Below are 14,757 nucleotides of genomic sequence, written 5' to 3' on the forward strand. Positions count from 1 at the left end.
CGGCGCTGCCCGGGTCCGGCAGGTCGCCCGTAGTCGCCCTTCAGATTGCGTTGGTGGCGTTGAGCTCGGACCGGGGCTTGGGTTTTCATCCTAAACGTTTTGAGGCCAGAGCTGCCCTTGGACTGAAGGTGGTCTGAAATTAATTCACTTTTTTTATTTCTCACCTTTTCACATTCCCATCTATATGTCCCGTGTATTCCTGGACTTCCTGAGCCCAGCTCTCTGAGTTGCAAGATTACATTTCTTACCCAGTTTCAAAAATATGTCTGCTTTGCTTGTTTGTTGCTGTCTGTTTTTATATATAATTCAACCCGTGTGGCAGGAGAGGCATTTCCTAAAACAGCAGATTAGTAAATCTGTTACAGAAGCTGATTGCAAAATAATCTTAATATTAATCAGTAACATCTTGTATTCTATTCTTCAATTCTGATGTTCAATCCCATGGTAAAACAAGAATTTAAAAAAAAAAAAAAAACTGCTAGAGATAAGTTAGCTCTTAGGATAGTCACGCAAATCTTTTGTATACATTAAAAAAAAAAAAAATAATGTTGAGAGTACAAGGAGAGAGTGGTGACAGAAAGTGAAATATTTGCCTTTATATGTCAGCATGAAAGATTGTAGCTGCTTAGCTACAGAATGGCAGAATGTCTGTATGATGCCAGGTTCTTTTAAACCCAACACTGCAGAATATTGGTTCTGTGTTGATTGGAAACATTAGGTTAGAGTAGTTGTTCCCCTGTTGGCTTCAGGGTTCCTGATGTGCTTGCCGAATCCAGCTACATCAGAAAATTCTGGGGTTTATTACAAAAGCAGTGCAGCTGGAAGAGGAAAAACTTGCCTTGATTGTTAACAGTAATATATTACATACTTCCAACACACAGGGTTTATGTGTTCCATGCAGCATTTGCCACGGAAATCAAGTCTGCAAATGATTTATTTTCTTTCCAAAAAAGTTATTTTGACAAATTACAGACTTCAGATTAGCATGAGGTAACAGTACTAGCTGCTGTTTATAGGATGCATTGTAAATGAAAACAGGGTGACTCTGGAAATTGGAAACAGTTTGGTTTTTTTTTTTTATAATACATTTTTTTTGTTTGTTAGGGTTTCCAAAAAGTGTGTTTGAACTGAGGTGTTATCACTAGCTGAACATCTGTTACTGGTTCCTGGAAGGAAAAAACTGTTGTTATCAAATCACAGGCATGGATAGGTTTTTAATGTAGGTATTGCAGTTGCAAAAAATTATTTCTCTTTCAGATCTTACTTGGGTAGTCCCCAAAATTTTGTCCTTTGGCCTTGATGGGCCTGGAAACACTTTGTGTCCACGCTCACACTGATGCTTGGACATAAGTGGGTCTGGTGGTGAAAGCAATAGCTTGCACAAAAGCAGCACTTTGAGGTTCTTTTGAAAAGAAATGTTAAAGATACTGTGGAGGGTGTAAGTATTCTCCATAGCGTTTCTTGGCTTGCTTGTGTTTCTCAACAAAATAATCTGTGTTTGACTGAAAACCTGAGAGGAGTGGCAAGTGGTTTGCTTTTTTTTGTGACAGCTTGAACTTGTTTCAATTAATGTGACTGTATCTGTCCCTTGATTTAGGACAAAACATTTGGCCTCAAGAATAAAAAAGGTGCAAAACAGCAGAAATTTATCAAGGCAGTGACTCACCAGGTTAAATTTGGTCAGCAAAATCCACGTCAGGTAAGCATTTTTTCTGTGATGTTTTGACATTGTACAGCCAAAGCATCTTTCACTATACATATAGATCTGTTCACACAGTATTCTAACAGTCACATAATTAAGTTAAAGTTATACCTGAAATTGGATGGTAGAAACAGACTGTCAATAAAGTATAGCTTTACATTCTTTCTCTTTTTTTCTCTTTAATTTCCACCTAATCTAAGCAATAGTGAACAGTTAAAATAAGAATTGTTGTTACTAGTACTGGAATTGGGGGAAGATTTAAAAAAAAAAAAAGACATGTGCTTATTATTCTATTTGTGGAAGTATTTATTATAATCTAAAGTGGAAACAAGTCTGATAATTATGCATCTATTTAGTGAACTGGTCAAATAAATTGGAATTTTGAGCTGCTGTCTACTACTCTGCTTTTCTTTTTTATAATGAAACAAAATGTGATGTGGCTGAGATACAAAGTTTAGTTTATATTTAATCAGAAGGCAGGGTTGTAATGAAAATATGATTATCATGGAAGTGAGCGAGGTCTCTCCTCCCTCCAGCACTGGCAAAGCTTCTCCCTAAGTACTGGCACAGCGTCCTGTTCTCAGTGAGCCTGCAGAGGAGTTAACGTTTCTGTCAGCTACACCTGTGACAACAGAATTTGTTAAATTCCTTATAATGATGAACTAAGGAATGTTAAGTACAACTTCAAAAGTAAAGTTGATATTCATGTCATTAAGTCTAATAATTTCTTGTACTGGAAATGGCTCCTTGATGTCACTTCAAAACCATTGGTGTTGCTCAAACAGTCCTTCTGAAATTATTTCATTAAATTCCTCAGTCTGAAGCCTGTATAAGAATAATTGTGTACATTAGCCAGCCTAAAATGGTTTGTCTCTCCAATATTCATAGCTACTGACTGATGGTTTTCAGAAGCTGATGCTTAGGCCCAATTGTATATTTTCTTTTTAGCTTCTAAAATACACTTTCTTTAGTGTTGTCTCTGAGAACAATGTAAGGCATTTTTTTCTTGTGTCCTGAGATACAAATGGAAATTCTGTCAAGGTTTTGTTGGTTTGCTTTGGTTTTGTTTTTTAAAAAGGCAAGCTTCATCAGCATGTTTCTAGAACCCTAGGGTGAAACAAAGACATTCTTCAAGTATTACTTTATGTAGCTGATGTGTGTGGGTCTGGGTTATAAAAATGGGATTTGTGAACTTTGAGTGTTAAAGCTAACCAAATTAATCAGTTCCCTTTTAAAACAATTTGGTGTGTTTTTGACAAATTCACCATAGGAACAAAGCTCCTTCTTTAATATGACACTGTATTTTACCAGTAAAGCACCCCACATATTTGTATCATGGTGTTCCTCTCACTAACTTCCATTAAGGATAAGAGTGACGTTACATAAAGGTGTTTCCCCAGTGTCCTCTTTAATCTGTTTGGTCCTTCTCTGCCACTGTGGTATAGGTGCAGGCCTTTTCTGCCTTATCCAAAAAGTGCAGGTCTTCAAGGAACTGCACTGAATAGTTGCACTGCCAGTGTATCACAAAAGAGCACCTAACTTTTCCGCTCCTAATTTCAGTATCTCTCACTCGATTTCCTGGCCTGTAAAGGTGCAGTAGAGGTAACTGTGTCATCTAATGCAGCCCCTCGCAGCTCTGACCAGTCGGGCTTCCCATCTGCTCTATGCGGGAGGTCGGTACCACTAGATGGCACTGGCCCTGCATGCAACGGCAGGAATTCGGTCACATTCAGAAATCGCAGGGTCTTGGCCTCCTCCCTTACAAACTAACATAGAATGATTTGCTGTTTCAGTGTACAGTTCCTGTGAAGTGAGTAATGTCATTCTCATTTTATATTAATAACTTGAAATTCGGGGTCATTACAGGCTGCTCAAACAGAAAGTGAGAAGAAGTTAAAAAAAGAAGATAAGAAAAAAGAATTACAGGAATTAAATGAACTTTTCAAGCCCGTGGTTGCTGCACAGAAAATTAGCAAAGGTATGAGTTACTCTAACTTCCTTTGTTCTCTTATTCGTATGTCTACTTGAGTTAAAAGAACCCGTGAAAAGTGCCCTGTCCATTTTTTAATAAAGTAGCTACATCTCTTTTCTTCTCTGTCTAGTGTGCCAAGTAGTCTGTCAGTAACAATTTGACATTTTTTTTAGGAAGTCACCTGAGGTTACTAGATCATTACATCAAAAGCTGCCTTGATATTGACAGGGCAGCTATAGATGCTGTGCTGTATTCAGGTTTATTAATTAGGTGCTTCTGGTTGAGTGGCATTATTTTGTTTTATGTGTGATGTTATTTGCTGAAAGCACGCTGTCCTCCCAAGGGAAATGTGAACATCCAGGTGTGGCAAGGAGTGTAATGTGGTAACTGTTGTCTGCATGGAAAGCTTGTATTCAAACCAGAACAGTGCAAATCTTCCAATTACTTCTGTACCACCTTCACATACTGTAGGGAACTCTACAACTGTATATGGAAGGGGGGAAAAAAAATTGAAATCAACTAAATTTTATCAACTCTTTGCTTTATTAATCTTCTGGATGTAATGGAATTAAGGGTAATTTTGACTAAACGAATGACTTCCGTGTATGACTTCAGAGGAAACCTGGTATTTGCTCATTGTGGCACTTAGCAGCAGCTAAGGCCAGTTCTCTGTTTATGATCTGTCATGGTCAACTTCCTCCAAATAAAGTAGCTCTTGACTTACAGTTATTTTGGAAGACTAATATTGTCCTAATTAAGGACAGAGTGGTATCTTGTATGCAGTACATTATACAAATGACTGATAGGTACAGACATGCTGCTAGCTGTGTTTCTGTAAACAGTCAAGTGTCACTTTTCATGTTTAATGCAAATATCATGCTAGACAAAGTAAATAGGACACGTCCAGGACGTGAAGTATTTACTTGTGATGAACTTCACATTAAATAATTTTGTTTTTAAAAACATGGTCTCATTCTCTACAGATCCTAAAGATCGTGTAAACCTAGACGTTGTCCCTGAATTTTTAACACACAGCTTTTGCTTGAAAATTCTACTAAAATGAAAAAACTTTTTTCACTCAGGTGCTGACCCCAAATCTGTAGTTTGTGCTTTCTTCAAGCAAGGGCAGTGCACTAAGGGAGACAAGTGCAAGTTTTCTCATGATTTGTCTTTGGAAAGGAAGGGTGAAAAACGAAGTGTCTACATTGATGCAAGAGATGAAGACCTTGAAAAAGGTAAAATACTCCTAGAAAATGGCTACTAAACTATTCTGGTTCTCAAAATGGATTTTTAAGATTAAGTGTCTTGTGTTTTTGTGGCAACTGGTTGCAGGGACCCAGTTCAGGAGTGAAGTTAAGACTTTATTTTTTTACACACATGTGATTTATATACATTTTACAAGCAAGTTGTGACAAATCTTAATTGCTCCTCTGGACTTCCTTCGTGGTCACGGTGACTCTTTGTTGGTTCCTTGCTCTCCTGGAACAGCAGAGCCACACGCTGGCCACGCAGAGCAAGAGCAAGCTCTCTGTTCTGTCTCCTCACCACGTCAGCCTGGCCCAGGGTCAGCCAGTCACGAGTCCTTCCTGCTCTCCCCTCTGCCCCCACACTTGCCCAGACTCCTGTCCCACAGCCCACTGCACGGCTCTTAACTTATCCCCTCCCACATCTTGTGGTTATGATCTTCAAGAGCCTGGTCAGTGACTAAGGCCACTCATGCCACCATGTTCAAAATTGCAAACAACAGTGAAACTGGCTTTAAAAAGTGTGCTCACAAGTATCCTTTACACCTTATTGAGAAAAGAAGTATGACCTAGTGATACTGGATGGTGGCTTTTACATTCTGCTCTGTTATGTGTTATGCCTTACAAGTAGCAAGGTGTATAGTAATTAATCTTAGGGGTTGCCAAAATGTGCACAGATCTAGAATTCAGGACACTGGAATTTTTTCTGTTACTTTATTTCCTTTCCCCAAATCATTTGTTGGCTAAGTACTCTGGTTAGAGACATTATAGTCAAAATAATTTGTTTTGTTTTTTCCCAATTCATTGTGTATTGGCCTTTATTTGAACTCTAGCCTCTGTAGCCTCTGTCATCCTAAACAGGTATGATAGGATCCCATAAATGCACTACTGCTGGTGGTGATCTTCCTTCTTTTGATGGAATCTTCTGTTAGCTTTAACATAGAAAATCTGGTATTATCTCTTTCGATCCTCACGTTATATTACATTAGCCTCCAAGCTTCTCTTTTATTCAGTCTTCTTTCTTTTCTTCTTTTCCCTTGTCCACACTCTGTTGTGTGCAAAAGAAATGACACGTTTTTTAGACTTTATCCAAAACACACATTGTGTGTCAGAATATGAAGTTCTAAGTTTTTCAAGGAAATTGTCTTGTGAGCAGCAAAGGGGAGTTTGAAAAGTTTGTTATAGAAGCCTGAATTTAGTTTACGTTCTATAAACTAACAAAAATGTAAGACTTGCATATTAAAACTGTCACTAGGAAGAAAGGCAACTTGACAGCATTGTTTAGATTTGGGCTTCTTGTGAAACCATCTGTTTTCTTATGCTAGACACAATGGATAACTGGGATGAGAAGAAGCTGGAGGAAGTGGTGAACAAGAAGCATGGTGAGGCGGAAAAGAAAAAACCCAAAACTCAAATAGTATGTCTTTTTTTTTTTTCCTTCAATTGAGCTGTAGTAGAAAGAATTAACTGCTGGCTGGTACTAAAGATGTTTTGAGTGGAATATCATAACAATATGCTGAGTATTCAATTGGGCTGATAGTATTTCTAATAATGTATTTAAAAAACAAAGCAAACCCCAACCCAAAGCTCTTTCTGTTCCAGCAACTGTCATATATATATAGGCTCGTGTATGTACTGGTTGACATAAATATTTAATTTTAAATGTTCTCTTATGAGCTGAAAATTACTAATTGAGAGTCATTTGTAGTTCCTGATCTCAAACTGCAAGAATATTCCTTAGTTTGTGCACTAAATGGTGCAATGTGTTTGCATTCTTCAGAACTATTTCACCTCGTTTTCAGTATGAAATAATTAAACATTTGATTGATACTGCCTAAATTTGCTGAAGTTAAACTGTGATCCAGCTAAGTGTGAACTGTGAATTGCTAGTTAAAAGTTCTCAGATGATGTCCTTACCTCAGGCTCATGAGCTGGAAGGTTTAACACCTGGGGCAGGGGCAATTTATGTTGATGAAAACAGCCCAAGTGCTGGTGAGCAGGAAGAGAGACTGGCAGCATACTGGGTTTCCACAGCACACAGTTGCCAGTCTCCTGAGTCATCCTGTCTTTTTAAACTAGTATTGTATTAAGGGGGGCAAGAACCTGTTGACTATATGAGTTTTAGATAATTACTTGCACTTCTTATTTTCTGCTTTTTTAGTAGCAATTCATTTCACACGTTTCTTCTGTGCATGGCTGGTTTTGAATTGCTGTATTTCTGATGTGTAGTAGCTATAAATGTAGTGAAAAGACAATGCCATGCTAACAACCGTTACTGTTATGCAGGTCTGCAAGTATTTCCTTGATGCTATTGAAAACAACAAGTACGGCTGGTTTTGGGTGTGCCCAGGTGGAGGAGACAACTGCATGTACCGCCACGCGCTGCCCCCGGGTTTCGTGCTAAAAAAAGACAAAAAGAAGGAGGAAAAGCAAGATGAAATCTCTTTAGAAGATCTAATAGAAAAAGAGGTAAAGTTGTCAGACAGGTACCTTTTGGTGGTGTTTGTTTTCGTTAATCTCAAGAGAGAATTGTAAATAATGGCAGCTGTGTGAGCCAGGGTATAGGATTTGATTGGTGGTTTTTAGAAACTATGACCCAGTGAATAGATTAAGCTGTAGCTGCATACCTAGTGCAGGTCTTGCTGATCCTTTTTTTAGGAGGCTCCTATTGCTTCCTGCTGTTTTCCTTCTATTTATGACCACTGCATCTACAGGCCTTTCTCACCCTCAGCTCACTGCCTCCATAGTTCTCGAAGAGCTCCGTAATAAGGAAGCAACACAGAGAGAAGAGGACATTCTGGAGGGTGGCACTGCTCTCCTGGTCTCTGTCACCACTGCGTGGCACTGTCACTTTGAGGAGAACCTGAGCTGTTACTGTTGGATTCTTTCCTCCTCCTCTTTTCATGTTACCTTTCATGTCAGCTCAGCTCACTAAGTGGAAAACAGTGTGTTGGGTTAAACTCTGAAGTTGATGGTGCATGCTTAACAGTGGTGAGAGTGAAGAAGGAATTAGAAATGTGTTCAGTTAGTTTCTGGAAAAGAAAATTTTTTCTAGCCTTTGGAAGCAGTTTTTAGCATTAATCAATCTCTTTACTTGACAGCGTGCTGCCTTAGGACCAAATGTTACCAAAATTACTCTAGAGTGTTTTATTGCATGGAAAAGAAGAAAAAGACAAGAAAAAATTGATAAGGCTGAACAAGATATGGAGAGGAGGAAAGCGGATTTTAAAGCTGGCAAAGCACTGGTGGTATGTTCTAATGTTCTACAATCCAATTCATCCTCTAAGCAGAAAGAGTAAATAAGTTTCTGTAATAAGGCAGCTGGCCTGGAATTGCTTTTTTATTTTTCTTTTACAGTAGTATAAATTCTATGAAGTGATAACTTAAGATTTCTTTTTCTTTGAACAGATTAGTGGACGTGAAGTATTTGAGTTCCGACCAGAGCTGGTTGATGCAGATGATGAGGAAGCAGATGACACCCATTATATTCAAGGAACAGGAGAAGATGATGAGGTAAAGAACAGTATTAACTTGCATAATATTTCAAGCTACATACAAGTTTGAAAACTGTTAATTTGATAACTCTTACAATGCTTACAATAAGCTTGGCTCTTAACACCACTACAGTCTATTTTGTCAAAATTTTGGTGTCAAAAAGAAGCGGTAAAAAAATTCTGTAGAAGTCTTGCAGAAATTGGACTTTTTTCAGAAATTTAATTCATGCAGAGCATTCTGGTTTATTTTTCAGATGGAAGACCCTGTGTGCATAAATGATATAGATTTGAACCTGTATGTCCCAAAGGCTGTAGATGAGACTGGTATTACTGTGGCTAGTCCCGAGCGATTCAGCACGTACAGTTCAACAGAAAAAGATGGTAAGTTCGTTAGTTAGGCATCACTAACATGGGATTGAATGGTTAGGAGCTTCCCAAAAGGTAGATGGAAATGAATTCTTGATCTGCAGACAAGTATTTGTTTAAAAAGGGCAGGGGAGTGAAATGACTGGCAATGACACATGGAGTTACTAAAAAGAAAAGCTTGTAGTAAATGTTGTGCATTTAGTTTCTTAAAGTCAATTTTAAATCAAAAGGCAGTGTTTATGGCTGCTTCAAGTAAAAGCTTCAGATACTTATTTTAGGAGTTTACCTTCTTTTTTCAGATTTAGTAATGATTGAATTAATAGTATCAATAAAAATCCAAGCTATTTGTATTTTCTAGCTAGCTTAAGTTAGCTTGTAGTTCTTAGAGTGAAGTCTTGGTCTTTGTGCACTTGTGGAATGCATACCCCAATCTTTAGGACACTGAGTCTCTTAAGTGCAGACGTTTCAGTAGGAGCAACTCATTAAGTTTGACCCAGTTATGAAAGTAGGAGTTGGTATTATTTTTTTCAGTCTATTTTAGTAATGGATGATCCAAACTTGCATATTAATCAGGTACATGCAATTTAACCAATATAAGTCAACAGAAATTTCAAATAATGTCACTTCATAGTTTCAAAACTGTACAGCTTGTTTAGTAGGACTGTGAATTAGCAGTGAAGAAACTTGTGACACTGAAATGTGTAAGAATTATTTTTATTTTCAGATAATAAATTAAGTGAAGCTTCTGGTGGTGATGTAAACAGCAATGAGCAAAATGATTTAGAGGAAGATAATGATGGAGATGAGGACTTGGAAAATGGAGTAATTTATGCAGTTCCAGTTGATGAAAATCTTTTTACTGGAGAGGACTTGGATGAACTAGAAGAAGAACTAAACACTCTTGATTTAGAAGAATGAATTTAAAAGCTGAAGTGAGGCATTAAATCCAAGTGACAAAATGCAAACTGACTACGTTTTTTTTTCTCCTTTTTGAATAGAATTCTTAAACAGGATGTTTATGGTTACCCAGCTGATTCTGATGGGCACGTCATATACCAGGAATATTTTCCTTCAGTCTCATCTACTCCAGTCTTGACTATGCTCACAGTGAAATACTCAGAGTAGTTCAGAGTTACCTGACAAATGAAATTGCAGAAAATGAGATTATAACTTCCAGCTAAAAGTAGGAAGTGTAAAACTGCTTTGCCAGTATGCAAGTCTAAGTGGGCAATTCGATACCAGGTACAGTATAAAAATCAAAGTATGCATTCTTGACCAGAACTGCATTTTTAGTAGTGATTGTGCTGATTCAGAACTGCCTGAGGTGGTTTTAGGCAGTACTCTAATGGAGCTGATGCAGGTGATGCTTCTCTCAGCAGTGATTAGCTTGATTTCATCAGCTGGATACTGAAGATTGTGAACTGATACATCACACAACACAATATGGTGCCCTCCGTTTAAAATGTTTTAAACTTTCCCACTGCCTTTTGCCAACAAAGCTGTAAATAAAAACTATCAACTTTAACATACCTGTGTTGGTTTTTCTCTGTTAAGTTAGGATATCATACCAAGCTCTTAAAACTTCATTTTCTAATAGAGCGATAAACATTTTTCTCTCCAGTCCTGATACAGAAGTGATTATGTTAATTAGGCTTCAGTTAAATTAGGGCTAACTGCAATTACAATTTTTTTTTTCTCCACACTTCATGCAGTATAAAATTCAGCAGCTGACTTTTTTTTTCCCCCCCCCTGCAGTTCTTGTTTCCTGCCCACCCATGAGCTGGTTTAATCCACGCTATAGATTGCTCGTTGCTATTTGAGTCATGTTCTTTCCCTGCAGCATTCTGTGTATTAGCAAAGACTTCAAGCTCTTCAGAGCAGGGATGTTACGGTCTAAAAATGCCTGTTGTATCTTTGGTGCTCTATAAAAAACACAAAGTTATGCAGCAGGCAGTGGCATCAAGGCAGAGCGGTGTTGTACCCTGCAGGGCACACTTGCTCTCAGGCTTAAGTGAAGTCAGTGTGTCCTTTGAAAATTCCGTGAATCCCTGCCATAAAGATTCCTCAGTAGTGGTGCTTTTTCGGGGGCTGTAGGTTGTGCCTCCTTGCCATACTATTAATGGTACCTGCAGTAGTGTTGCTGTAGTACAGGAAACCTTTGTATCGATTTTTCTAAGGCTTTTAAATTACTCCTTCAGGAGGGCTGAGATCCATGCGTTGTTAGTGAGCTTTCTCAAACTGCTTTTGGATGGGACTATTAGCTTTAATGGCTATTTCTAACACCACTAAATTGATCCATGTACCTTGAATGCTATTTCTAAAATAGCCCTATTAGGCTTTTTTTTTTTATCCCCGTTTTGGATCTTTGTGGGATTTTTCTCCTGTAGGAGCAAGAAGCAGTGTTTGGGAGGAAGAGGCCTACTGACATGAACATCTAAATGTAAGTGTTTAAGGAGAGGCTGCAAAATCAGATCTAAATATTTATGCGTGGAGAACTTATTCTCCCACAGCTGTAAATAAAGTGTTGACAGATTATCCAGGTATCCTGTTGCTGGCTGGGATGATACAATATCAGGACACTTAAGAATGCAATTCATATTTGAATGTACGATGCATAAGTTTTAAAAGTTGTATATTTTAACTGGGAATAAAAGTAATTTAATCATTATCGAGGATAAAAATGGTTTTCTATATTTTTGTGTCTTAGGCTGGTATATTGTATATAATACTGATTTCTCTAATATTGATTTATTTCACTGATCTAAATAGTTTAAATCTTTGCCATAATCGTCACTGTTAATTATTTGCATTTTACAGTGGAGAAGTGATGGGGTAACCTATGCTAATCACAGCTAATAAAACACTGAGCAAGATGGGCAGAGAATGGGTGTGTTCTTTTGGGTCAGAAGGGCCTCATGGAGGTGGGTAACCCCTCTGTGTAGGTGTCATTTAAACACTAGGACAGTTACCTTGCATAGTATTTAAATAAGTTGAATATCTTTAAGTTTGTGGAAGAAAAACTTATAGGCAGTAGTTATAGACAGGTTACTTCACATGGTTGGGAAACAATAGTTCTCTGGCCCTTTCTGGTTTTCACCCTTTCCTCTCAACTTGCTTGTTCTAGTCTCTTGGCTCGGTTGGTCTGTCTAGACTTCTAACCGTGAAGGCAGAGTGACAGCTTCTAAAGAAGCCGTGGTTAGTGTAGCATTCAGGCATACTTGTGAGGATTAGGAGCAATATGCTGCTACTTGTTCCTTCTTGAAGACAGGCTTGAATAGAACCTGTGAGAAGTTCTTAATCCTGTGAGTCAGAGAAACCTAAATTTGCAGCAGACAGGGTTTCAGTCAATAAATGCTCAATGAAAAATGAATGCAAAGGCCTTACTTAAGGTAGGTGAATTATTAATATTTTGGAAATGAACACAGAATGCAGTCCACCTGAATGTGACTTACCACTGAGTTGTTTCTATCAATGCGAGTTTCCTGATATTTATATGTTGTAAAGTGAAGGAGTTGGTTGTGAAAAAATGAGATATAATCTGAATCTTAAAATAACAGTATCTTCACATCAGTGATTGTCCAGATTGTATGGGTCAAAACCACAGTGTTTCTCTGTTAGAGCAGCAGGAAGGCTGGGTCAGAGTCTGAGTGGGTCAAGGTCAGACTGCAGAGGTTTATCAGCCAGGGAAGAAACACCTCTGCAATAAACTTCATTCCTGTCCCTTGCAGCCTGATGTTGTGGAAGTATTCCTTGGCTTTAAATTTTGACATAAACTAAAATTCCATCTCCATCACACACAGCCTGTTTGAGCTGCTTAAACTGGCTAGCTTTAAATTATCAGATTTTTTTTTTTAGGGGTTAGTTTGGGTTTGGTGTTTTGTTTTTTTAAACCTGTGTGATTGAATTTTATGCTTGCCACTGCTTTGTTACTCAAAGCAAACTTGTTTTATAACAAACACTGTTGATAAAGGACTGGAAAAAAACTTGGAGGAAAATGAAAGACTGACCTTAAATATTACATTATCTGTTAGGAGTTTTTTACAGCAATGTTGCTATTTCTTAATGGACAACACTCCCCAACTGCTTTTAATCAAGGAGAGGTTTTACTGGTGATAACTGGATGAAGCAGTGGTACTTCTCTTGGCTATTCAGTATTGTCATAATAGATTGTTTATTTAGCAAATAGTACAGGAAAAAACTTAGACATACAAATCAGTATATTTTTATGAATATTTTCTTTCACAGTTCCTTAGTGAGATGTGTGGAATAACAAGTGTCAAAAAAGTCTGTCTCACACTCTGAATGCTGGTTTCTACTTATGTTGCAATGTTTATGCCCCTTTTTAAACATTACCTGAATATAAGAAAGACACACTTAAATATTTTGTAAGCTTATAGATCTTGCAAATAACAGACTTGGAAGTTTCATAAACAGTATTTGTTATTCTTGTGGTGCTTTTTTAATAACTTGGTGAAAGTGTAGGGTGATTCAGTGAGTAGCAGTGAAATTATCACAGCCCTACATTGAGAGAACAGGATTGCTCCCATTGCAAGTGTCTCCAGAGAAATACCTGCTGAGAATTGGAAAATAAAACTGGGAAGGCCAGAGGAACTGCAAAAAGCCTGTCACAGCAGCCACACTGCACCTGACCAAGAGACTGTGTATCACACTCCAAAAAACATGCATGGGGAGGGAGGAGGTAAGAGAAGGACAAGCCCTCATACTTCTCAGGGGTGCTTGTTATATGTAACTTGCAACAATTCTTCAAGAAGATTCCCTCTGCTAGAGGTGGCCTGTGGTGGATTTCTCTTCCAAGTGTGTTCCTTGTTTCTCCCTTGAATCCCTATATATTTTTAGCATCTTTTGGAAACCAAACAGTTCCACAGCTCTGCCAGACCTTGTTCTGAACTTGACTGCTAGTACCTTGTATTATTAGATCTCTAGGGGAAAATACTTATGAGGAAGTGATATCCTGTGTCTTCCTTTGCTTTGATGTGATACCAAGGAGAGAAGGTGGATCTAAAAAAGGAGTTGAAGTATTTCAGTTGTAAAGAACAATCTCTTGATGTATTTCAGTGCTAGAAGCCTTTTTTTTTTTTACATGATTAGAAACTTTTAAGGTGCTTGATTCTTTACTATGAATGGGCCTTAATCAGCAAAATCTTTAATGAAGCAAATAGTCTTTGTTCCCAGTTAGGTCCTGGGTGTATTTTCTGTAGCTATGATCACGTTAAGTGCTTTTACAGTAGTATCTGCAAAACACCCTTTTCCCCTCACAGTGGTATTTGAGGCTTAGAAGTGACCTTGGCTTAGTGTGTCACTTTTAGTTCTTTCGTTTCAATAGATGCTCTGTCTTTTTACAGAGAGTGTCTGTTGCTGGTATTAGCAATAAAGCAGAGATGTTTTATTAATTTATGATGTTATAGCCCTAATATGGGACCACAATAGGCTCCTTTATACCACATTACTGAAAGGAATGGCAAAAATAATCAGTTCTTTTGATCACAGAATAGCAGTATTTCATTTGTGTTTAGTGAAAGAGACCTCAGAGGTAATATATTTATTTTAGGTTTGCAATTGAAAGTGTTTAGAGTGTTGTAATACATTAGAATGTAAATTTGAACAAGTCTAGCTTAATTGCAGAGATATTCCCAAAGTATTCCCAATCAGACTTCAAAAATGAGATGGAGTCCTAAATTAAAGCAAGACACAATGGAAAAGAAAGCATCATAGCTTTCCTTTAAAAAACATGCATGAAAGCAAGCATTCCTGAAGGGAAGAAAGGAGCAAATTATTATAAAAGGTTTGCAAGGCAAAACAATATTCTTTGTAGAGTCAGCCATTACAGATGTGTGCTTACAGATGCTGCATCCCTGGAGCTGGGCTGGAATGACAATGGCTTGTCAGCATATCGTGTGCATGCAGCACGTCCTCTGGAGCTGAGAAAATGAGCCAAAACCTTACATTTCTCAGGCCGCT

General features: G+C 37.9%; 1 protein-coding gene across 1 annotated transcript; it reads left to right on the top strand.

The window, feature by feature from the left end:
* Positions 1-454: 454 nt before the first annotated feature.
* ZC3H15 (zinc finger CCCH-type containing 15) lies at positions 455-9,743 on the top strand (the record flags this gene model as incomplete). Its single annotated transcript, XM_008949108.1, has 10 exons — positions 455-482; positions 1,596-1,699; positions 3,569-3,680; positions 4,757-4,909; positions 6,244-6,335; positions 7,205-7,387; positions 8,020-8,166; positions 8,327-8,431; positions 8,667-8,793; positions 9,503-9,743. Coding segments are annotated over 10 exons (1,245 nt in total), but the record flags the coding sequence as incomplete, so codon positions are not given.
* Between the last annotated feature and the right edge of the window lie 5,014 nt (positions 9,744-14,757).

This window comes from Merops nubicus, unplaced genomic scaffold (assembly GCF_000691845.1).
Source record: "Merops nubicus isolate BGI_N331 unplaced genomic scaffold, ASM69184v1 scaffold23001, whole genome shotgun sequence".
In the NCBI taxonomy this organism is placed as follows: domain Eukaryota; kingdom Metazoa; phylum Chordata; class Aves; order Coraciiformes; family Meropidae; genus Merops; species Merops nubicus.